Source organism: Typopeltis vanoorti, chromosome 21, assembly GCF_054136105.1.
Source record: "Typopeltis vanoorti isolate ZY-2024b chromosome 21, IOZ_Tvanoo_1.0, whole genome shotgun sequence".
NCBI classification, from domain to species: Eukaryota; Metazoa; Arthropoda; class Arachnida; order Uropygi; family Thelyphonidae; genus Typopeltis; species Typopeltis vanoorti.
Genome location: NC_143569.1, coordinates 93,394,205 through 93,421,167, shown reverse-complemented (window position 1 = coordinate 93,421,167; position 26,963 = coordinate 93,394,205). Strand labels below are relative to the sequence as shown.

The 26,963-nt window shown below is 37.5% G+C and overlaps 1 protein-coding gene across 3 annotated transcripts in view; it reads right to left on the bottom strand.

Moving 5' to 3' along the window:
• Girdin (protein girdin) overlaps window positions 1-10,989 on the bottom strand; it is a 576,472-nt gene extending 565,483 nt beyond the window's left edge. For all 3 annotated transcript variants that reach the window (XM_090411135.1, XM_090411137.1, XM_090411136.1), the window contains exon 1: window positions 10,744-10,989. In XM_090411135.1, coding sequence (XP_090267261.1) covers window positions 10,744-10,806 — 63 coding nt within the window. In that variant the 5' untranslated portion in view covers window positions 10,807-10,989. The remainder of the gene's footprint in view (window positions 1-10,743) is intronic.
• Window positions 10,990-26,963: the final 15,974 nt, after the last annotated feature.

Below are 26,963 nucleotides of genomic sequence, written 5' to 3'. Positions count from 1 at the left end.
TCTATGGGTTCTGTTAGCTAGCATTAGCTGGATTAGAGGCCTAAAAATTAGTTTCCAAATCTTAGGAAGTTTGACACAACAATATTTATTAAGATTAGGCAAGTTTAACAAATCTACTGTTGATTCTAAGAAAAGCCAAGTTTTAAATCTGTGTTATCTAACAGCATTTTATACTGAATAACAATATTAATAGAAATTCAATGCAAGTATCTGAAGAATGATGATGCTAGAGCACTAGGAACGACTATGACTAGGAGTTGAAATTGAAGGACTACATTGCTAAGGTTAAGTCACCACAATCAATAACTACACTGATAAAGAGAATATGAGTTTGCAAGTACAAAACAATAATCTTCCTCTTAATAAGGTCTTGATTAGATCACATCTGGATTATACTCAGCTTTTTCAGGCATAAAGAGATAATAAATTAAATTAAAATGCAAGAAAAAAAAATTATATATATATATATATATATATGTTAAGAATGCCAAGCAATTTTTAAACCTGGTTTTACTCCATTTCCCAAGTAAGCAAACAGACAAATAAGTCAAGTTTGCGCCTGCAAGTGATGCAAGTCTAGCTGATCCTACAGGTAGTGCAAGACCAAGGCAACTCGTGGTAAAGGTGGTATGAGCTCTGATCACTAATCTTTATATTTACCCTTAATGCCAAAACACATCTCCAAGAAGGAGATGCATGATGTTTTGTATTAAAGGCAAGAGGCCACTACCCAGACCGGTTTCGACCTTTATTGAGGTCTCATCAGTGGGAGCTAGGCTAGAAATACCAAGATTTAGTAATACAGAGCTCATAAGTATTTTACCAGAACAAGTTGCCATAAGGTGTTTTAACCTTATTAAATAAAAATCTCTGGAGGAGATATAAATGTAGAAAGTATTTTACCTTGGGTATAATAAATGTTAAGAATACCAAGCAATTTTTAAACCTGGTTTTGCTCTGTATTACTAAATCTTGGTATTTCTAGCCTAGCTCCCACTGATGAGACCTCAATAAAGGTCGAAACCGGTCTGGGTAGTGGCCTCTTGCCTTTAATACAAAACATCATGCATCTCCTTCTTGGAGATGTGTTTTGGCATTAAGGGCAAATATAAAGATTAGTGATCAGAGCTCATGCCACCTTTACCACGAGTTGCCTTGGTCTTGCACTACCTGTAGGATCAGCTAGACTAGCATCACTTGCAGGTGCAAACTTGACTTATTTGTCTGTTTGCTTACTTGGGAAATGGAGTAAAACCAGGTTTAAAAATTGCTTGGTATTCTTAACATTTATTATACCCAAGGTAAAATACTTTCTACAAATGACAACTACTATGTAGTTATAAAAGATATTTCTAATCAAATGTTGCATTGTTATGCATGTTTATGAATACACATACACATGTTTGGCTAGCTATGCTTAGGATGTATTCTGACAAGTTGATACTAGGGTTTATATTTAGCTGTTTGGATCCAAAGACATTGCTAAGAATTCCCAAATTCTTCTCTCAGTTATATCATAGCAACAGCGTAATAGTTCAGACTTATTCTATAACACTCGATGTCTCACTGCCGAGGTATCGTGTGGGCCTGATGAAGAGAGTATATATGATAACAAAGCTGAGGTCTACCTTCTTTTTTATTCAATATCTCTGACATGTTCTTTGATGCACTGCTCAATGGATTTTGTCTGTCTGTACATAGTAAGATGGCCTGCATTTATTATTATTATTCCTGATACCTCCAAGGAGTCCGAAGACTCATCGCATATACTAAATTAGAGTTAAATAATAATAATGCTATATAATAATAACAATAAAGGAAGCACATTTAATAATAACACCTACAACTGTCTCAACCACTACACTGAACCACTACTACGAATCATCTCCGTCAATGACATCTACCGCCCACTTCCACCACCACCACAACAACTAGTATTTTTTGTCTGTAAATTGCGTGTGTTGTGCTACTTTTGCACCATAGTTGGCAAATGCCTGGATATTTTAGTGGGAAATTTGAGGTTTTATGGATAGGAGTAGTGATCTCATCCTGATAAAAAGGTAATACTGTTTTGATATTATGTTCTCAAGTTTTATGAAAACAGAGCTAATATATGGGAAAGTGATAAAGCCTCTATGTGCATTGTCATTGCAAATATCTTGAATTGCATATTAGTTAAGCAGTCTAGAGAAAATGAATTCATTATAGCCATTTTGCAGACAACTATTTTTTTAAAACTGAAGTTCTTTTATATATATATTTTATATGTTAAGATATTTTATTTTATATAAAATAAAATAATAATAATAATTTTCCACAACTTTTACAAAAAATTAATTTGCAAGCTAATATCATGGCCGTCTTCAGCACTCAGTGATCAAAATGGATCAATAATCAAAGAGGCATATACTAAATTAGAGTTAAATAATAATAATGCTATATAATAATAACAATAAAGGAAGCACATTTAACAAGAACTAATAAGGTTTTAAGAAGTCCTTTCTGTGGATTATATGAAGTCGGACTTTGGAGTTCTCATTATTTATTATTATTACATACACCTCCAGGGAGCCCAAAGAGTCATCAAGGAGGGCACCTACTCTACAACTCTGTTTCCACCACTCAAATCCACCAACTACAATGAACCGCAACTACACCAACACCATCTACCATCACCACTAGTATTTTCACAGACAATCACAAACATCCATGCCTACGGTGGGATTCGAACCTGCAGTCTTTTGACTGGAGAGCGTTACGCTAACCATTTGGCCAACCAGGCCAGCATTTATTATTATTACCCAAGACTACATGGAGTCAAAGACCCATCTGGAAGATACTTTTATCATACACACAGCTCATCATACCGTGCTTTAAACACACACAAATTCTCTACAGACACCACACACTCAGGCAAGGCATTCCAATCATTCACAACTCTGCATGAAAAAAACCTGCTTCTCACTCCCCTACTCACACCCTCGTTATAGTTTCCAGGGATGACATCTGGTTCTCCCCTGATCTCCCACTATTTTCTGTAGAACTTCTCCAGCATTGATCCTATATCAACCCCTTACCAACTTGTTGGTCTCTATCATATCTTCCCTCTTTCTTCTGTCCATGAGACTCTGCAAGTTACAGATTCTCAATCTTTCCTCATACTCGACATTCCAGAGGTTAGAAACTACCTTAGTGAGTCCTCTAGACCCTTTCCAACATCTCTTCGTCCTTCTGAAAAGTGGATGACCAAATCTGGGCAGAATAGTCCATGTGTGGCCTAATCAAAGCCTTATACAATGGAACAAGAATCTCCCTAATTCTACAAGTCAGTGTCCTCCACATCATTCCCAGAAGCCTTTGTGTTGTCCTCACAATTTTGGCTACGTGTTCCCTAAATTTCAGATCCTTATCCACTATCACCCCCAGATCTCTTATTTCCTCCACCTCCAACAATATATCCTCACCGAGAATCAATTCTGCATTCCATCTTTGTTTTCCAAATTTTAAAACCTTACATTGTGCAACATTGAACTCGCATCCCCATTCTCATATCCAATTACTCAATTTATTCAAGTCTTCTTGTAAGGCCACAACATCTTATCTACTCTTCATGGTTCGTCACAACTTTGTATCATCTGCAAACAACTGAATATCTCCATCCAAATCTTCACCAATATCATTAATATACAAGTTAAACAGCAATGGCCCTAAAACAGACCCCCGAGGCACACCACTAGTAACTTTCCTTTTCCTGGATATCGCCCCCATACACAATTTGTTGACATTTATCATATAGTCAATCATCAATCCAATGCAACAGTCTAATATCCAACCGCATCCGCTCTAGTATGACTATCAACTTATCATGCGGTAATCTATCAAAAGCCTTTGTGAAATCTAAGTACATTTCTGTGTATCCTTCTCTTCTGTCCAAGGAAGTAGTCACCTTATTGTAATAAGTAGATTACTGAAACATGACCTCCCTTTACCAAATCCATGCTGTCCATCAAAGATAAAACCATTGCTGTCAACCCAATTCTGGATCCTAGTTCTCACAAGCTTTTCCAACAACTTTACTGCAACATCTGACACACAGGCCTATAGTTTGATGCTCGAGTTCTATCACCTCCTTTATGAAGTGGCACAATCTTGCCCTCCTACGACTCCTTAGGAATTGACCCAGTGCAGGACTCTTATTTAAAAAATATGGCAAGGTCGGCATTAACTCCCTGGCACATTCCTTCAGAATACATGGTTATATATTATCAAGTCCTACAGCCTTATTTACATCTAGTTTACTCAACTCCCCATACACCTCTTGCTCACTTACAGTCAGTCTCTCTTCCCCATCATCAACTACTCTGAATCTCTCCATGAAATCACATTCACAAGACTGAAAGACCTTTATGAAGTATCTCCACTTTATTAACTATCTCCACCATACCTTCTGCAACAGCTGTCTTTATACCATATTCTCCAATCAATGTCATCATTCCATAATAATTCTTTCTTTTGCTGGCTACATATCAAAAGAACTCCCAAGGATTCTTTTTAGCTTCATTAGCTAACTGCTGTTCATACCTCTCTCTTTAGCTACCCTCACCAACCAAGTCACCTGTCTTGCCTGGTCTTTGTAGTCCTCATGGAATTGGTAATTTCCACTTCTCATATGCTGCCCCCATTATGCCCTTTTTCTCTGTATCTCATGCTTAATCTCTTAATTCATCCATTTCACACCTACCTTATTTAACCTTCTTACCCTGGGAATACATTTAGACATTGCATCTACTAGATAGTTTTTGAAAATCCTCAAGCTGCATTGTTCTCTTTTCCAGCAAACAGCTCATTCCATGCTACACCCACAAGCTATCTCCTGAGCTCTTCATAATCACCCACCCCCTTGTAGTTGCACATATATCCTTTTCTTGCGGAGGTCCTCACAACGGGTGATTTGACACCTCATTTGGTAGGCGATTTGACACCTCATTTATAATTACATCCTCTGATGAGATGACCAAATCCAAGACCCTCAATCCTCAATCTTGAGAAATAGTGCCTCAAAACCACTGGCACTATTTCCCTCATTCATCTCTACTTTAAAGAGTTACGTATGGACATAACTCTTTCTCTATCATCAATAGCACTCTCCCCCTCCCTTTTTACCCCATCTATCCTCATGAAACACATCATACCCTTCCATCTCTCTGTCAGGATGTCGTCCTCATCTAACCATGTCTCACTTATTCCAACAATTTTCGGTGAACAGACTCAATCAGTGCAACCATTTCATCTACCTTGTTTCTTACACTTCTAGCATTTGTATACAAACACAACAGCGCATTCCTCGATCTACAGCTAGTTCCACTGATAACACTCATTCGATGTGATCTCTCCATGCTCGTCTGGGGCCATTTCCCTTTCTGCTTATTTATTTTAGAACCCTCTTTAATTCCAATTGTTTCCTCTTGATCCCAGGTCTTCCCTTTCCTTTCTTGTCTACACATGCTCTCACATCCTCTTGGTGCATCCACCTTTCTCATGCTGTGTACTCCTGTCCACCCTGAGCCTCCCCGTTTCCCTGTTCCTCTTGCACACCCATTCTCTCATTTTCCATACTGATGTCACTCGCTTCCCTATTCATAACCACCTCTTCAATCTCTCCTGTCTTACTCTCCTGCTCTTCCACATCACTTCACACTTGATCTGATTCATTCTCTGTACTCACTTCTCTACCTTCCAGCAGCACTCTCTCCAAGTGACTCACACCATAACCACTCAAATGCAGTCCATCGCTCCCATACAGTTCACTTCGTCCTTCAAACTCATTCCACACATTAATAAACTGTACTCCCCTCTCCTCACAGATTTCAGCCAACATATCATTCATAATCCTTGCTTTCCGCCTCATCTCACCACAGTCATACCTAGGCAACACGTTTACTACCCTTCCTGTAACAGTATTCTCTTTTATCTGTCTAAGTAGCCTCCTGGTTTCCATTCTAACATGCTTATTGTCCTCTGTCATGTACCTTTGTTCTCTGTCAAGTCATTCGTACCTATTAAAACCATCAACTCCTTTGCTCGCTCCCTCCTCATATCCAATGCCTCAATTACTCTACTCATTTTACTGCCTGAAAAACATACCTTGTGTATCCTCTTATCAAGCATACCTTTAATAACGGAGTCACCATACAATGCCACTCACTCGTCTCTCGTACCTACTTGATTTGTTTTAATCGTTTTTACCCGAATTTTCTTAATTTCACTTCGCATCCATTTCATCTTTTGCCTCATCCAACCCAATTCAACTTTCGAATCTCGCATCACATTCTCTCCATTATTCAATCTTTCTCATTTTCGAACGCTCGATTCCCGCTTCACTCTCATTCATCCTTTTGAGTTTCTGTACTTTCTCGTTTTGTTCCAAAAGACTACAAAAAACCTGTTTAACAAGAGTGCTACAACAGCACAATTCCCAAAAGAGTGATAAGAAGGCAAAATTGTTCCATTTCACAAAGGTGGTGATAAGTATACTTAATATATCTGGAGTTGTAGTTAAGGCATTGGAGAGGTTGGCGAGAGATGGGATACAAAAGTGGATTTGTAACAGTGGTATTCTTTGTACTTATCAGCATGGGTTTGTTAAAAGGAGGCCATGTTTTACCAACTTGATTATGTTACTATAACAAGGTGATGAATGTATTGGACAAGAAAGATGCATACACAGTGATATACTTAGATTCTGCAAAGGCTTTTGACATAACACAAGTTGGTAACTAAACTGAAGAACATAATAAATTTAGTTTAATCCTTTATCCAAGTGTGTGCAAACAAAGTTTGTGCCTGAAGTATCTTCAGGACTGAGGCAACTCATAGTAAAGGTGGACCAAGCTCGCATCACTCCTTGTCTCAGTATCTCCCATAATGCAAAGCACATCTCCTTGCGGACATGTATAATGCTATGCATTAAGGGAAGGGCCACTACCCAGACCAGTTTCGACTGTTATTGAGGTCTCATCAGTGGGAGCGAGACCCAGAAGTGGTGATAATAAGGCAGAAGCAATGGAGAGGTCATATTTATCTATACGAGTTGCCAAAAGGTGTACCATCTTATTATTAAATTACTCTGGATTTAGAGAAAGATGCTGGAAGTTTATTTTCCACTTAGCTAGACTATAATAAATTTAGTTTAATCCTTTAGTGGCCCTTCCCTTAATGCATAGCATTATACATGTCTGCAAGGAGATGTGCTTGGCATTATGGGAGATACTGAGACAGAGTGATGAGAGCTTGGTCCACCTTTACTACGAGTTGCCTCAGTCCTGAAGATACTTCAGGTGCAAACTTTGTTTGCTCATACTTGGATAAAGGATTAAACTAAATTTATTATAGTCTAACCAATGGAAAATAAACTTCCAACACCAATAAACTGAAGAACATGGGAATAGATAGTAGATTCTGGCTCTCATACAGGTATCAGCAAGTTACGTATGGAGTGCAGTATCCTGTTATTTAATTTGTATATTAATGATATTGGGATGGGTTTAAATGATGATATACAACCGTTTGCAGATGATGCAAAACCAGGAAGTATAATGAGAAATCAAGAAAATGTTGTGGCCTTATAGGAGGACTAGAATAGATTGTATGAGTGGGAAACAGTATGTAACAATCAGTTCAATGTTGCAAAATATAAGGCTCTGAAATTTGGTAGTCAACAATGGAATGCAAAGTATATACTTGGTGGAGAAATTTTGGAGGAAGCTGAGAAGACAAGAGACCTTAGAGTAGTGGTAGACAAAAATCTCAATTTCAGAGGTCACAATGCACAAGTTGTGAAGTCATCACATCAGATTATGACAATAATACAGAGGTCCTTAACATGCAGAAGTAAAAAGATTCTGGTTCCATTGTATAAGGTCTGGATCAGGCTTCATATGGATTATTGTGCACAGATTTGGTCCCCTGGTTTTCCATGGTAATGAGGACATATTCGAAGTACAGGACATATTCCAAAGAAGACTGATTAAGGTAGTAACTACTCTTTGGAATGTGGGTTATGAAGAAAGATTTAGAAAATGCTGTTTGTAAAACCTTATAAATAAAAGGAGGTAAGGGGATATGATTGAGACATTTAAATTGGCAAAGGGTTATTACCAGGTTAATGTGGAAGAAATTTTTCATATAATGACAAAAAGAGGAGGATAGAACAAGGGGAAGCTGTATAAGGAGAGTGTGAGCATAGGCATAAGAAGCAGGTTCTTTGCGTGGAGAACAGCTGGAGAGTGGAACGTACTGTCTGACACTGCAGTGAATGCAGATGCACTGAATGAGTTTAATGGACAGTCTGATGGGCTTTGTGTGTAACAGTGCACACCTACTGCAATGAGTCTTAACTCCAGGGAAATATAGTGTTAATAATAACAAACCGCTGTTGAGCAAAACACACATCAGAATTATAATTTTTGTGCAAATCTCTAAAACGTTCACTGTCACACTGTTTAATCGAAATGCAAATGATGATATAAAATGGAAATTGGTAGATACCAAGTTTTCATACAAGATGAAATGTTAGACTGAGAGAACCTAAAGTAATAAACCATTCCATGTTTTGTCTCTAGGATTAAAGGTTCTGTATTATGTAATCCTTAGCCCACCCACAGCTAAGGCTTAGAAATATCACAGATTATGAATTAAATATACTGCCTGATATATATTTTCATATATGCACTCTGAAATTATTATTTTTTTTTTCATACATTATATGATAATATCAATTATGAACATGCCACTTCCACGATATAATAATAACCTGCAAAACTTGTGGGCCCTTAAGGCTTGCCCTTCCAAGATAAGGTGGATAGTCTTATGCCTAAATATATATTTTTTCATGTTATTTTATTGTTTATTTTATACTTATGTTCATCTGGATTTTTTGCCTGATGGCAGGACAAAAACGAGAGTTTCTAGGAGGAAAGATCTTGTCGCCTATGTATGAGACTGTCTAACTCACCTTCAACTGAAAAGCCCTGATAATGATTCTTTGCACTGTAGACATGAATATCAACCAACTGAGCAATGGAGGCATTACATCCTTACATCTGTGATATACAATTTATTAAATTTTGCATGGTGATGAAAAGTGATGTATTAGTTTTAAAGGAAGGAAGTTCAATACAACAGTCTTTATTCTTTTTTCTGACTGTTGCATTGAGGCAATGACATTGTCCATTACAGTCAAGCAAATGAAAAGAGCAGGTCTCATGTATAATGAAAATTACTTAAACAATAATAATTGTTATTATATGACACCTCCGGGGGAGTGAAAGACTCATCGAGGGAGGGCACTACTCTACGACTCATTCTAACCACAACTACATCTACTGCCCCCACCACCACTAGTATTTCCACAGACAATAACAACCATCCATGCCCACAGCGGGATTCGAACCAGCAGCCTTTCGGCTGGAGAAAGGATACGCTAACCACTCAGCCAACAGAAAAAAATAATAATAATCTACAGAAAAAAATCTTATGAGGTTGGGGAAGGAATGAAAAGAATGCTTACAGGTACTATTTTAATAGCGCCAGTAAACGCATTGCATGTTAAAGAACCTATAATCAACCACGAGGCAATACGCGAAGTAACACCACTGACCTTAATAATCAACTAGTATGCTACTTATGTAAAAAAAAAATAATTCATTGCTGCATGTTAACCGCTCTAATTATAGTTGTCTTACAGGTCAATAATTACGATCGAGCAGTACTCAGAAGACTGCAGATGATGCTCTTGCTTTAAGAACGTAAGTATAGTTCGAGGGAATCAATTTATGGCAACGTTATGCTACAACTGATACTTCATATTAAAACAGTAACAAATTAGTTAATAGTCGTGACCTAGTTACGCTTCGCACGTACTGGTTCATACCATCTAATCCTTACACAATTATTTACATTATCAGTGACTGCATACAAATGAACAAATCTTTTTAACTTTATTAACTCCAAGTTTAGATTATTCAGTTGATCGGGACACGCGAACTAATCTTCAAAAGGAAACTGCAACAAAAATAGATATCTCCATACGTCCGCAGCACGCAAGGGTTTCCAAATTACTGGCATAGGGTTCTTTCAGTATTAAAACAATTAGGACCTGTTCTTCCTTCCTAAAACACACTATCTCTGCATTTTATTAGTCATTTCCAGCTAACTAGTAAACCACATAATCTTGAAATCAACTATGTTTATGATTTTCTTTTCCTTTCGCATTTCTACTTTTCTTGAAAATAATAATTTAATTAATGTAATGCTTATATCATATTGATTAACAAAGATCTATTAGCGTAAACAAAACAAAAATGGAAAACTTAGCTGCCTTAATCACTATTGCTGTAAACTCAGCGTAAAAGGATATAAATGTTAGAGTTCGTGAAGCATTGCAATGACGGCTAAGAAGGTTATTTAGAACAAGCTTAATGGCTTGTATTTTAATACAAGACACGCAAGGCGCATATTATGCCAAAACTATAAAATCACGACGATCTTTGAAAGTATACAATTAAGCTGTCAATTTATATCAACAATCGAATAAGCAATTTATGAATGGCCTAATTTGGAAGGAAATATAGAAAAATGTTTTGCGTGACATAATTTTGAGCAGTGTTCACAAACATGAAATTCACGTATATTGGTGTGCATAACTTCAGAATAAATACACACAATAGTATATAGAATACTCACCCACGTTACTAAAGGACTTTTCATAAACGGAGCTACAGCTGCCGTCATGTTTGCGGAAGCCATCGTCTGCAGCTCCAATGCGCTTTATTGTTCTACACTTTTCATATCATTGTAAACAACCCCTATTCCCCCACATTCAGAAAAACTACTAACGATCTTCATATTGTATCATTCAGCTCTTCTCCTTCCTTGTAGGAGTGACGTTAAGCCATTCTATCCGGTCCTAGGTTCAACAACACAACTAGAATTACGTCATGTATCTTTCCCGAACTAAGCTTCCTCACATCAATCGCACCGCAAACAAACACCTCAGCAGCTGCTACTGCCCAACGTTCCCATTAAGCTCTAACAATATCATCATTAGAAATCCCTGTAAAGAGCATTAAAATATCCCTGCGTGTGTTCGTAATTATTCCTACACGCATTGGATATCCGATTGGTTAATGTGACATTCACAAGTGTTAAGTAAAAATGAGATAGTCAAATTTAATTCATTGCTTTCATCTCTCTAAATGTTTTTCTCCAACATAGGAAAGGTAATTTGCTTAACTGATATATATAATTAATATTATTATATTATGTCATTATTAATTAATAATTAATATAATATTATGATATTATATTAGAAATACTTATTTATTTGTTTGTTTGTTTGTTTGTTTGTTTATCTACATTTATTATATATAGGTCTATAAATAATGAATATATTTTATATGTATAAAATATATTCATTATTTATAAATTTTTTATAAATAATGAATTAAATAAAATTCATTAATTATATTAATTATAATCAAGAAATAAAAAATAAAGCTTATAAATATATTAGTGTTGTACATGGGATTTTTCAGGTGGAGATCAGTATGCACGAAAGCACAGTTTTATTCTCCCGGAAACTCGGATTTTTGATCAAGCAACAGACAAATTGGACAGGGAACAAATGCAATTTACACAACAAAAATACTGCTGTGGGTAGAAGATGAAGGATTAAGTAATGGAGACGAATACTGGCCTCTGGAGCCGGTGTAGCTCAGGTGAAGGGCGTATGCTTCTATGGTGCTAGCCCGCCCAAAGAAAGACCGTCCTAAGTTCCTGTCTAGCCACCGACTGGAAGAATATTTTCTAAGCTTTCTTTTTTTCAACCGGTTTCCGAGTTAGTCGATCTCTGGCACGAGCACTCAGCCTAGTGATCACAGAAAGTCGGGTATTGCTTCCCGTATCCACACAATTTCGGACAGTCAAACATAGTATTAGAATTACTAACCAAGAGATGGCGGCACTTGTCAGCCTCCTGTCGTCATCGACTGCCTTGTATAATTAGTGATGGTCTTGGCCATCTGCAATATCTACCAATAATTGTCCAGTCCAGACACCCCCCCCCCTGTTATTTGAAGTTATGGAACATTCCAGGTTTCTTGATAACATAAAAACTGCTACAGATAGTAGGAAGCAGTATTTCATGGTAGCAGTTGAATAGAGGTGGTATGGCAACACGACGAGAACTCAGTGACGTGAGTTCTCGTCGTGACTTCCATGGTCGGCAATGTGATCAACAAGCGGAGACGTTCTGGCATCACGAATAAAGGAAAACATCCAGGAAAGCCGCTGAAAATGAGTGACAATGACAGGAGGATGTTAAAACTGGTAGCACGCAAAAACTGGCTACAATCGGCATAGACCGTCAGTGATGAGTTCCAGAGCGCCAGTAACACCATGGTGAGCACTAATACTGTACAAAAACAGTTCCATTTTCTGGGTTTCCACGGAAGAGCAGCTGCACACACAGGCCTAAAATGACAACAACGAACAAAGCGGATCGTCTGGAGTTGAGCAAAGAGCGTTGAACTGAACAATTGTTGTTGTTGTCTTGTCCTTTGAAGAGTCTTAGATGTTTCCGTGTGCTCCTTATACTGCTTTTGGCTATGTCGATGATTTTGTTTGTATAGCACTGTTGTTCAGGATTAGGATCTATTTCTTGCAAGGCTGCTGTAATTGCTGGACAGGTAAAGATGTGAGTGGGTGTCAGTTCTGTATTGGGACAGTTGTTGCAGTTTCTATATGTTCTGGTATCATCTGTATTGATCTTCATTCCGCTATAATGTCCTGTTCGTAGTCTTGCTATCGTGGTGGAGGTCCTTCTGTCAGTACTGATTTCGGTAATTTGATGTTGTATCACTGATTTCAGTGGAATTAGTTTAGCTTTTGCTAGTGCATTAGAATCAGCAAGAGTTATCATGTGAGTTTCTTGGTTGAATTTTCTGGCCTCTTTTGCTAATTTATCAGCTGCTTCATTGTAATCAATGCCTACATGAGCAAGAATCCATTGTAAAATGCAACTTTTACCTAAACACTTTAGTTGATTTAAGAGTTTATGGATGTCTTGTGTGAGCTTGGTATTGCCATTTTTGATTGCCTCCATAGCTGATCTTGAGTCACTGTAAATTATAATTCCTTCAGATTGTTGAGATGATGACAGTTTTAAGTAGGCTTCTAGTGCTTTATTTATTGGGTAGAGTTCGCTGGTAAAATTGGAAGCTATTCTCCAGATCCAACTTTTATTGAAAGTTTTTCACCTTTAGGGAGTAGAAGGAGAACACCAGCGCCTCCATTAATCATATTGGTGACTGACGATCCATCGGTATAACAAATAACCTGTTTGGAAGATGAAAGAAGGTTGATAGTATTTAGGCCTTTTTCTTTGAGCATTTCTTTTGGTTCTTATTTTGTTCAGAGTTTGGTAAGGTTTAGATTTATGGAGGTATTTGGAAGTAAAGGACTGGAACTAGAGGTTCTTTGTTTATGTGGGCATTTAGCTGAGCAAGACCTATTTCTTTCCTGATAGTGTCATCATATTGTAAAGTTGATGATTTGTGAAGTCTGCATTCTTTGGTTCCAATGGGAACCAAAAATGGTTTTTAGGGAGATATAATCACTTTGATAGCTTCCGATATTATTTATGAATTTTATGGTGGCAAATTTTCTTCTGTCCTCCAGCAGGTCAAACCCACATTCCTGTCGGGCTTTGATGTTGTTAGTGGATGAGACTGCACCAATGATAATCTTGGATGCTTTTGCTCGTATTCTGTCTAATTTTTTCTTTACCGATGAGGCTGAAGGTGACCAGATAGGTGCTGCATATTCCATTATTGGCCTGATTAGTGTAGTGTAAGTAGTTTTGAGGATTTTTGGCTTTGCACTCCAATTTGTTCCACAAAGCCTTTTCAGTATATTTAATTTTTTTTCAGAGCTCTCTTGGAAGTGTTAGAGATGTGTTGTGCAAAAAGTAATTCCTGATCAAGCGAAATATCAAGGTGTTTTGGATTTGCAACTTTTTCAATTAACTTATTGTTGATCATGACTTTGGGACTGTAGAAATGTCTATTTTTCCTGTCTGTACTAAAGGTGCTTAGTTTTGTTTTGTCTGGGTTGATTTTGAGTTTACGTTCATCTGACCATTTTTCTAATCTTCTAATGGATTTGTTTAAAATCTCCTCTGATTCTTTGATTTTAGCACTAGTGTGCCAGATGACTATATCATCTGCATAACAAGTTACTTTTGTGTCTTCTGTAAGGTAGGGATGAATGTTATTGACATATAGAAGGAATAGTAAGGGACTCAGTACTGAGCCCTGGGGAACACCAGCCCAGGTTCTCCGCTCTTTTGATATTGCTGCATTGATTCTGACTTTGATCTTTCTTCCTCTAATGAAATCAGCAATCCAGATTAAAGCATCTCCTCTAATTCCAATATCATGTACTGTTTGTATTAATTTTTTGATCCAAACACCATCAAAAGCAGCAGTCATATCAAGGAATATGGCAGTTGTCTTTTTGTTGGTTTTTCCTGAAATGAGGCTATTATTGTTTGGCAGAAGTGGAACAATTGATCTGTTGTCGAATGACGAGTTCTGTAGGCAGTTTGGTAGTAGTTGATTTTCTTATTTTTTGTCAGCCAGTGCATAAGCCTAGAGTGTATGATTCTTTCAGTAATTTTACAAAGTATGCAAGTTAATGCGATAGGTCTATAACTTTGACATTCTGAAGCATTTGTGTCAGGTTTCAGGATGGGTACAATAGCTGATTTTTTCCATTCTTTTGGAAGTTTGCCTGTTTGCCAAGAGGTATTGAGAATTTCCAGAAGTTGTTCTTTGGCTTTTTGGCCAAAGTTTTTGACAATATGACCAAAGATAAGATCATTACCAGGAGATTTATTAGGTGCAGTTTTCTAGATTGATGAATTTAGTTCACTTAGTGTAAATTCTTCGGAGAATATGTCAATAGTTTGGTATGTTCTTGCTTGTTTTAGTATTTTACTTGTGAGTTTATTGAGGGTCTTGTCCTCTCTGTTATACTGAAGTTTGGAGTTTGAATAGGTTTTTGCCAGTGTGTTTCTTGATCTGTAATAGCTTGCTTCTCAGCATTTATGATGAAGTTTGCTTTCTGTTGGTTCTCTTTTTTGATATTGTTGTCTAGGATTCTAATAATGTTCCAGTGTTGGCTGTCTTTTCTTGGATCCAGGTTACTGCAAAACTCAGCCCATTTCCCTTGTTTGCACATCCAAATTTCCTGCTCTATTTTGTGTGTTATGTCCATTAATTTCTTTCTGTATTCATCAGTTTTATTAATTCTGAATTGTTCATTGATATTGTCTCTTTCTGTAATCATTGAATCAATATTGTGATCTTTTCAATATGGTATCCAGGTATTTTTCCGCTTGCCTCTTAGTATTATTTGGCAGCTTTACTGATATGTGAGGTAAGGATTTGTAGTTTTCTGTCGAGGTTTCCAGAGACAGGTTCATCTTGACAGAGGCTCTCCAAGATTTGAGTAAACCTTGTCCAGTCGGCTTTTCTGAAGTTCCATGCCCTTTTGATTTGCTGTTCTTGTTCAATCTTGAAGTTTAGTGTTGTTCTTATGGGTCTGTGGTCACTGATGGCATTTCCCACAATTTTCCATTGTGCACTTGATGCAATGCTATAATTAATAGCTGTGATATCAATAGCAGATTCAGTTCCCATAGTTTTAAAGAGATAGGTGCTCTGTCCATTGTTAATTGTTGTGAGTTCCAAATCTGTAAAGAGGTCTTTCAATTGTTGACCTTTATGGTCTAAATCGGGGGAGCCCCACGTTAAGCTTTTTGCATTTAGGTCACCAAGTATAATGGTTGCATCAGTTAGAGATTCGCTTATCTTTTCAATGATATCTGTATCAATATTTGTATTATCAGGATGGTAGACGTTTGTGATTGAAACAGAATGGTTTGGTAGATGTATTTCAACAGCTTGAACTTCCGTCGAACTGTTATTATTTAAATATTGATTTAGGGTGATTTCTTTGAATTTGATTTCTGGGGTCTTCAGAAGGATAGCAAGCCTGTTACCTGCTCTTTGCTCTCTATCCTTCCTAAGAACTGTTTATCCTTTGATTTTGAAGTTCAGATTTTTATTTAGTTTTGTTTCTTGTAGACAAGCTCTATGGATATTGTATTTAAGTTCATCCATTTTTTCTCTGAGTACCGTTGATATTGAGTTGCAAAATGTTAATATGAGTCCTCGTAGCATATTTATCATCAGGAGCCCAGACTGCAGCCCCAGACGTGTCAGCTTCCCCGGACGCAGTAGCATTGGTTGATAACTTTTTGTGACTCTTCATTAGAAAATGGGTGTCATTGCCACGTTAAAAAAAATTTGGTCAAGAGCTTCAAGGGTCCGGGGGGGGACGAGAGGAGGTGTGGTCCATCGCCCAACTGAACAATTGACTAGTGGAAAACGGTACTCTGGAGCGATGAATCAAGGTACACCTGCTTCCGGTCTGATGACAAGGCGTGGGTGTGCAGGCATCCTGGTAAACCCTTGTTACCACAGTGTGGCATCCTTAAAGTAAAATTTGGTGGAGCAGGCGCATTCTCTGCGGTGCAATCAGCTCGTTTGAAGTGAGACAACTGGTCGTTTTCCTTAATTTCATGAAAGCAGCTCAGTATCTTGATAATTAGGTGCAGCCTTCACTGTGGAGTTTTTATGGATGTACCTGTGTTACTATCAAGATGACGAAGCCCCATGACACAAAATCTGCAGCTGTTATGGAATTGCATGAAAAGATGGGTGGTAAACGAGTGCCCTGGCCTTTGCAGAGTCATCCATTCCCAGTCCTCCTCAACCCTATTCGTACCTGTGGGACGAATTGAATGGACGATTAGAACTACAACAGCACGACATCGGTCTCTAGCTGAACTCAGTGCTGCTTTGCTGGAGAAATGAAGGCAAATTTCACCTAATGTCTGCTGCACATTGGTGGAAATCTTCCCTCAAAGGGTGCAGGAGCTGATCAAAGCCAAAGGTAGACATACCCAATAGTACGATTCGCCTGCTCGTATCAATTTTAAATTCTAAATTGTCCCATCAAGTACTGGTAGGTAGTGTATATCTGATTCGCTACAGATAAGGACTAAATTTGTCCTCTGTCTCCATAAGTTAGATTGGACTAAAACGGCCTCGCCTACTCCCTATAGGTGAATAAAAGGCATTAGCAGATGTATTATTTATATTTATATACTAGTCTTGAGGCCTGTGTAGTCAGTGGACGTGGCGCTTGCATCATCTGCGCTTGGCCGCATGAATTTAGACTTAAAGTTCGAGTCTAGTCGCCGACTGGAGGAACTTTTCTAAGCCTTTCTTCAACAGGTTCCCTAGTTAATCAATCTCTCTGGCATAGGCAAATGGGTTTTATCTCCCAGAAACTGAGGTTTTTCATCCCATAAATTCAGGAAAATCGACCGTAGAACCCACATTATTTCTGACAATAACATATCCTGTTAGTGTGAGATACCAAACAATGGCAGCACTTGGGTGTAATTAGTGATAGACATGGGCCAGCTATCTCTGATTGGCTACATGTGGAGATTGAACTACCCACTCAATCTCCACAAGCTAGATAGGGTTTAAAGGCCTTGCCTACTCCCTATGCAGGAATAAAAAGGCGTTAGCTTATTATTTATTTATTTATTATATACTAGTTTCTCCGATACTTAATTGTTTTGCGATAATTCAAACAGCTACAAAACAGTAATCATAAATGTAATCATGTTTCATAACACAGTGATGGCTGAATTGGATAAGGGTAATGGGTTTACAGTGATACTGCTGGACCTTTCTAAGGCCTTTGACAGGATACCACATGGAATACTAATCACTGAACTGCAACATATGGGGATGGATATTGGGTTGATGAGATGAATGGGAGGGTGGTTGATGGAGAGATATCATAGAGTAGTATATTCAGGAGTAGAGTTCAAAAAACGGCCTGTGACTAGTGGTGTGCCACAGGGTTCTGTTCTTGGACCATTACTATTTAATTTGTTCATTAACGATATAGGAAAGGATCTGAGAGGAACTGTTCATTTGTTGCTGATGATGCAAAGTTGGGTAGACAATAGTGAATGCACATGATGTCAAAATTTTGCAGGATAATTTGGATAGATTGGATGACTGGGCTAAGGAGAATGGATGTCAATTTAATGTGGCAAAGTGTAAGGTTATGCATTTTGGGTTGAAAGATTAGCAGCAGTATACCACATTGGTGGAAATGTACTCCAGGAGATTGACGAGGCCAGGGATTTGGGAGTGTTGGTGGATAGGGAGTTAAAGTTTAGAGGCACATTGCAAAAGTGGCTAAATCAGCTCATCAAATCACTTGGTTACTGAAGAATACTTTGACGAGCAGAGACAAGCAAGTTATTGTTCCTCTGTATCGAGCCTTCATAAGACCGCCATCTTGACTACTGTGCCCAGATCTGGGAAACTAGGGTTTCTTCTTGATGGGGAGGAAGTAAAGAGGATCCAGAGGCGAGTGACCAAGATGATAGCAGGTTTATGGAATGAACCTTATGAGAACAGGTTGAAGATTTGTGGGTTGCAGAAATTGGTTGATAGGCAGAAAAGGGGTGATATGATTGAGACATTCAAATTACTGAAGGGTTTCTATTAGATTAATTCAGAGGATATTTTTCAGAACATGACTTGTGGTGAGAGGACTAGGGGCCATCCATGGAAACTGGGCAAGAGTGTGGTTAGCAAGGGGGTTAGAACTAGTTTTTTTTACTTGGAGAGTGGTGAAAGAGGGGAATAAGCTGCCAGAGTCTGTTGTGGGTACCATCACTGTGACTGAGGTCAAGGCAGAGTATGATAGATGCTGTGTGGATGTTGAATAATTGTTCTTGATATGATGTATAAGGCCTTCCTTGATGAGTCCATGGACTCCTTGAATTTGACTGTAATAATAATAATAATAATTATAATAATAATAAAATGCATAGTCCGTCGAAAATGTTATAATCTTCCTTTTATTTAAACAATCATTTAGTCCCTCCTCCCATAGGTGGCACTGGCACCATGGTGAAAGCTATTATAGTCCGACCTATTACCTATTAGCCGTTTATGGCACTGAATAATCTGCTGTAAGTTAACTCTGATATGCCAGGAAGCAAAGCAAAAAGCAGCCATGGAATCCTTCGAGGTCTCATGCCAGTCCCAAGCCTGAATAAAGGAGGAGGGTCGGTCAGGCATTGAGCTTGTAACCTTTCATATTATTCGACTGACTGCTTTTTCACCTCATTACACTTTCTTCTATATTGCTCCTCTATTTGTTCTGATGTATCCCTTCTTATTTTCCACATTCTTTTCTCCCGTACTAACTTCAGTGTTTCTTGTCTAATCCATACTTCTTGATCTTCTCTTCTTCTGGGTACTGTTTCTTCAACTGCATTATCTATCGCCTTCTTTACTCTTTTCACTCTTAGATTCGAATTTCTTTCTTTGTCCACACTTTTAAGTTTTTCCGCTAACACTGTTCTGTTCCTTCTTCCTATTTCTGCTTCACTTATTCCTGCTCTCTTAGTTTCTGATGATGGGTTTATATTTTCTTTTTTAATTTCAACTTATGTTTGCAATCACTAAACTATCATCCGAGTCTATATCCACTCCTTGAAAAGTTCGACACTGCTGTACCGATGTTTTCCATCTTCTTTTAATCATAATCATATCAATCATGTTCTTGGTTTTCAACATCATTTGATCGCCACATCTATTTTTTACACTTCTTTTGTTGGAATCTTGTGTACAGATTATCGTATGTGGTCCACAGAAAATTCTAACATTTTTTCACCTCGTTCATTTCTTTCTCCGAAATGATATTTTCCCATGACTCTTTCCCAATCATCGTTATATAATCCAACTTTGGCATTCCAATCTCCTTCAATAATTAGGACATCTTGCTTTGGTATTGTTTCTATTGTCTCTGTCAGATCTTTGTAAATTAAGTCGATATCCTCATCTGTACTGTCAGATGTGGGTGCATATATCTGGACTATTGATATATTAAATGGTTTTGCTTGAAAGCTTGCTACTATATTTCGTTCATTGACTGGTTTTTAGCCTCAGAGTGCCTTTCTAGCTTTTTTGTTAAGAAGGAAACCAACTCCTGCTTCATGCTTCGTGTCATGCCATGACCATATGACTTCGCATCTATTTATCTTTCCTGCTGATGTCCATCGCAACTCCATCAGTCCTGGTATATCACAATCACACCATGTCTCTTCATTTCCTCGTGAAGTAATTCTAGTTTTTCTGCCATCCATAGTGTCTGTACATTTCATGTTCCTACTGATAATAGTTTTGTTAGGTTTCAGTTTCTGTTTCCTTTCCGTATCCCACTTTTTGATCCCCCCCCCAGATCGATTGGTATCGCGGACCTTGTTGATCCGGGTGACGTCTAAGCCGGCATGTTGTAGCTGCTGATGCCTATACGATCAACAGCTACAACATGCCGTGTTGTAGCTGTTGATCGTGTTTTTTCTTTACAATCAGAGCGTCGACACTCATCTGGCCGACCATCCTTCTTTATCCAGGCTTGGGACTGGCTTGAGACCCCTAAGGATTCCATGGCGGTTTTTTGCTTTGCTTCCTGGTAAATCAGAATTAATTTACAGGAGATTATTCAGGGGTTAAAAGGCCTCGCCAACTCCCTATAAGGGAATAAAAGGCGTTAGCTGATTTATTTATTTATTTGAGATTATTCAGTGCCATAAACGGCTTACGTCCATCATTAGATCCCGAAACATTAATGGTTGACTTCGAAACAAAAACTATCAACGTATATCAACAATATTCTAATATATTGTCGATATACGTTAACATATTCTAACAATATTCTAATATTTTATCGCAAAATTGTTGTCATTGGTTTGAAGTTACGCTATCAAACAGATGTTAAATTCAACGAAAATTAAATGCTTCACAGCATTTGCATTTTTTCCAATGAGCGATGTTACTGATGGATTTATTGAATTCACGATCCGCAGCAAAAAGTTAATTATTTACGCGGAATCTCTTTTAATTTGCACAATTTCTAAATGATTTCATTATGTTATGTATCACTGACCTTCACCTCAATAAAGATTTGCCTTTTTAATGATTTTATAATACCTTTTATCATCCGTTGTTTATTTATAAAAACGAATGCAAAATGTCTTACGGCGAAAATATCTTAAGGCGTAAATTTTCCTGGCGAAAATGTTTACGGCGAATTTTCCGGTCACACATCTGACCATAGCACCTGCTATAAGCGAGTCACAGAAATTATTCTAAGTAGCATGAATGCCTTCATTCCACATACAACTCATAATCTTCGTCTGCTTTCCATAGCAAAAGTAGCTAAATCAGCTCATCAGATCACTTGATTACTGAAGAATACTTTGACGAGCAGAGATAAGCAAGTTATTGTTCCTTTTTATCGAGCCTTGATAAGACCCATCTTGACTGCTATGCCCAGATCTGGGTCCCTGGGTTTCTTCTTGATGGGAACGAGGTAGAGAGGATCCATAGGCGATTGACCAAGATTATAGCTGGTCTATGGAATGAACCTTATGAGAACAAGTTGAAGATTTGTGGGTTAAGGGGTGGGAAAAGGAGTGTAGGATTGAAACATTCAAATTACTGAAGGGGTTTTACAAGATTAATTCAGTGGAAATTTTTCAGAACAGGTATTATAATAGGAGAATTAGGAGCCATCCATGGAAATTAAGCAAGAGTTTAGTTAACAAGGGTTTTATAACTAGGTTCTTTACTTGGAGAGTGGTGAATGAGTGGTAATAAGCTGCCAGTGTTTGTAGTGGGTGCCATGACTGTAAATGAATTCAAAGCAAAGTATGATAGATATTGCAATGCCGAATAGTTGTTCTTGATATGATGTTTGGGCCTCCCTCAATGAGTCTAAGGACTCCTTGGAGTTGCCCGTAATAATAATAATAAAATTTCATGACGGCTTGGACTTTGCCCAGTTGAACATAGTCCCCGTTGTTTTCGCCAGGGAACCAGGGCAAACAGCAAAAAAAAGTTAGCTACTGGAACATATCCTGAAACCCACCCCAACTCACATAACCAGAGTTCAAGATCGGTATACTATCAACATTAGAAGCATGCATGGCAAAGAAATGAAACTAGCTGATGAATTGGATAAGTACCAGATCGACATAATAGGGTGAATGAAACAAAAAAGACAAAATCTGGAGAGATTTTTCTGAGCAATAAATACAAAATGTGATATTCAGGCAATGACAATCAGGAAAAAGAAGGTGCAGCTATAGTATTGAACATTAAATACTAGGCTAATCTCCTTGAATGTCAAGCAATATCAAGTAGAGTGATGTAAGCAAATATCACAATGGGCAACGGAACAATGAGACTTATTTGTGCCTGTGGTCCCAGAGAAAGTTCTACTAATGTAGAAGTGGAGGAATTTTTTGACACTTTAGAGAAAGCAACCGCCACAATGAAAAAGGAAAAAAAATCGACCTTGTTGGGATCTAAATAGCAGAGGAGGAAATGATCGTTAGCCATACCATAATATTTTGGGAAAATTTGCAGAAAAGGGCAAATCTAATAATAACTGCAAATACCGGTTGAATTTCTGCTCAGGACATGCACTGGTTATAACTAACACCATGTATTCCAACATAAAAATATGCACAAAGTTACATGGGGAGACGAGGCAAGGAATAAGAAAGTCTCATTGATTATATAATAACATAATCAATGAGATAGTGATAGTGATGATTTCTCCCTGGTGCAGGACACAAGAGTGTACAGACAGAAGCGGCGCTAGGGTCTTTGGCGCCCGCATGCAATTTCTATCTAAGCTCCCCTGTAACGATCCGGTCGTGTGTGGTTCTGCAGGCACGAAGGGGGCGTCTCCCCGGCGGCAGAGCACCCATCACAGCGGCGCCCGCATGCACCGCATGCTCTGAATGCCCGCTTCCGCCGGGCATTCCAATTTTAAATCCTTTGTGTATAGAGGGGATTTGAAATTGGAAATCATCACCATTTAGTCTTGAGCAGGATAAAATTGAATTTCATATTGAAAAGAATAACATGTAAGAAAGTTTTAAAGCGAATAAAAGTGAGCAACTCTCAGATGTGAACTATAGAATAAAATACACAAACATTATTCAAGAACAAATTGAAAGAGAACAGGAACCAAACCTTGGAGATTCAGTGGCAAGCCCTGAAGAAAACATTGAATGATTCAGCCAGAGAGGTATGTGGTGAAGTTGGCTGCAAGGATAGAAAAATCATTACTCCTTAGTGGACACAGCAAGTTAAAGAGGCAGTGAAAGAAAAGAAGAAAGCATATCGAAAGTTCCTGGCAAATAAGTCAGCTTGTGGTCTTCTAAATACTGTGTAAAATTAGTTAAACAAAGCCATGGGAAAACTTTGGTAATAACATAGAAAATAAATATGAGGAAGGTGGCAAAATGTTCTGGAGATTGTTGAAGAAGCTTAGAAATGGAGGAAAGAGTACTATAAAAGGAATTAGAGATCTTAAAATGACATGAAAACTGGGGAAAAGATATGCTTAAAGAATGGAGTAATTACGTCGAAAAATTGCTAAATGAAACAAGCAGTGCTAGCACAGTGGTAAAAAACGCTCAATAGAGAAGCCGTCAGAAATGCATATCCATAATTGAAGTAGAAAATAAAATTAAAGGCCTGTAATGTGGAAAGGCAGCAGGAGTAGATAATATGCAACCAGAAAAACACACGTATCGAGGTATAAAACTCTTACAGTGGCTGCCCTGCATAATTCAGAAGGCCTGGGCAGAGGGACAAATTCCGGATGATTGGAGTAGTGCTCTCAGAGTACCCACATATAAATAGGAAAATAAAACTGAATGTGAGAATTACAGAGGTATTTCTCTACTGAGTGCTCCTTATACGATTTACTCAAGTATATTTGAGAAACGGTTAAGAAGGATTATGGAAGAGATGTTTAGTTAAGGGCAAGCTGGATTCAGGCAAAATACAGGCTGTCAGGATCAGATTTTCACTTTACAACAAATAGTTGAGATATCATGGGAATATAATAAAGATCTGTAATAAAGATTACTTTTTGCAGATCAGGAAAAGGGATATGACAGGGTGCCAAGAGAGAAACTATTCAAAACGCTACAGTTGTATGGTGTCAATGGGCATTATGTCAAGCAACACGTAGTTTTTATTTGAGTTGTAAGTCAGCAGTTAGAATTGAAGGAAGTACAGGAAGATTGTTTAATGTTAAATCTGGTGTCACACAAGGATGTACATTATGCCCTTTGTTATTCATTATCTATATGGGTCACATTATGAATGAAAGTATTATTAAACCTGATATCAAAATTGGAGATGTTAATGTCAGCTCTTTGTTTTATGCGGACGATGTTATATTTCCGCCTGAATAAATAAATAAATAAATCCGCCTGAAGTCTGCAAAATTCTTTGGCTAAATTGAATAACTGTTGTAACAGATATAGTATGAAAGTCAGATAACAAAACAAAGACAATGAAAATAGACAGAAGCGTTGAAAATATAAACTGCATTGTGAATGAAGAACCTATAGAACAAGTAAAACCTTTCAGCTACTTAGGAACGATTTTTGTAAAGATGGTAAATTAAATATGGAAATACACAACAGAATCAACAAAGCTGGCATGGTAGGAAGTCAACTGAATAAATTTATATGGAATAAGAGAGAAATTAGCCAGAATACTAAATTAGCTGTATACAAGATAGTATTCAAGCCAATTTTAACTTACGGATCTGAGAGCTGTGTCAGAAGTAAAACACTTGACTAAAGACTAGAGACCGCAGATACGAGTGCCTTGAGAAAGATTAGGGGCGTAACCAGATTTCATCAATGGCAATATAATATTAAAAATGATGATATTAGGAAAGAAGTTGACATTGTTAGCATCCAGGAATGTGTTAGCAGAGCTAATCTCAGGTGGTATGGTCAATTAAACAGAATGGGAGAGGAAAGATTAGCAAAACAAGAGTTCTCTGCCAGGTTGGCAGGAAAAATACCCAGAGGGAGACCAAGATACAGGTGGATTGGTACAGTAAAAAGTGTCTTAGAATATGGAAATATAAGATCTGATAATGTTGAAATCTTGACAGGTAACAGACTGATTTGGATCAAAATTGTAGATAGGAAGTTAGTAATGATGTATATTTTTCATATGTTACCATCGTATCCTGTACACCCCTTCAAGATACATGACAGTAATTTGATGATGATGATGATGATGATGATGATGATGATGAACAGCATTAACTATCAAGTACCATAATTAAAAAAGATAATTTATTAGGCTACTTCTATTTTACACCAGCAACTTCAGAACACAAACTCGTTTGTCAGAGTTAAATTAAAGAAAACTGCAGTAGTGCAGTTTTCTTTAAATTAAGCTATGTGAATGCATTGGTCTGACATATGGAATGCAAGGCACTAACTATTTTGACTGCAGAAATAGTTGTAAGGGAAAGAAATAACCTATTGTGACACCCTCTAGTGGCAGAGTGCTATATAGTGTTAAATTGAAGATAATCTTAAAATTACTTCTCTCAATTCCTCACTGCTAATGATAAACCAAAAATAGTGTCTTGGATGACTTTTAATGACCTATAAGCAGAAGTGTAGCATTCAATTTTTTTTTTGACATTTGCAGTTTCCTGTGTCCCGTGTCTTTTACTTTAAGTATTGTCTATTTTCTTTTATGCATTAGTTTTTTCTCTACTGTCTTCAGACATGTGGAAAAGCTTAGGCATTAGAAATTACTTGTTTTAATTATTTAGCAGCATTAACTCTCAAGTCCCATTAAGGTAATTTATTAGGCTACTTCTATTTCATACCAGCATATATAACAAAAATCGATTGTACTCTGACAAAAATTGATTGTCAGAATACACGAGGCCCTAACTATTGTATCTGCAGAAACAGTTGTAAGGAAAAGAAATCGCCTATTGTGACACCCTCTAGAGCAGGGGTTCCCAACTTTTTGTTTCCTAGAGCACATTCTAAAATACGAGTAGGGCGACGGGCACCATCTATTTTTTCAAGCAAATTTTTTGAATTCTTTTGTTAAATGAATACATACAAAGTTTACATTATAATCAAATGTTTTATTACTTAAAAGTTTACATTATATAAAAATTTAAATATATATATGTAAGTTAGTGTGATCTTTGGCATTGCATTTCATAATTAGGAGAATATGATGATATTCCAGTTCTTAAACTGGAATGAACAACTTCGAATGCGCGTCTACTTTACATTGCGTATTTACATTGCATATTCTACTTTACGTTTAATACTCGTCATGTGTCATTAACGCATATAGCATGCCATGAATTGCTGCGTGATTATTTCAAACTATACGGCATACGGTTGAACAGCGGTGGGCACACACAAATTGATCGACGGGCGCCATGGTGCCCGCGGGCATAGGGTTGGGAACCCCTGCTCTAGAGTCAGATCAGTATACAGTGTTAAATTGAAGGTTATCTTAAAATTACCTCTCTCAAATCTTGACTGCTAATGATGGTTCCAAAAATAGTGTCTTGAATGACTTATAAGCAGTAGTGCAATGTTCTGTAATTTAACCTATGTGAATGCATTGGTCTGACATATAGTATGCAAGTCCTGACTTACGTTGTTGGCAGTGGACATATTTCTTATGCTATTCAATTCATATGGGGCGGATGAGAAACAATGAATGTTAACATTTGTCCTTAAGACATGCTGTCTTAGGGATAAACTTCATCCTCTAACAACAATGACTTGATAGCAATAGCACTGAGGTGCTCCATGAAGCTCAACGAGTATTATTATTATTATTATTATTATTATTATT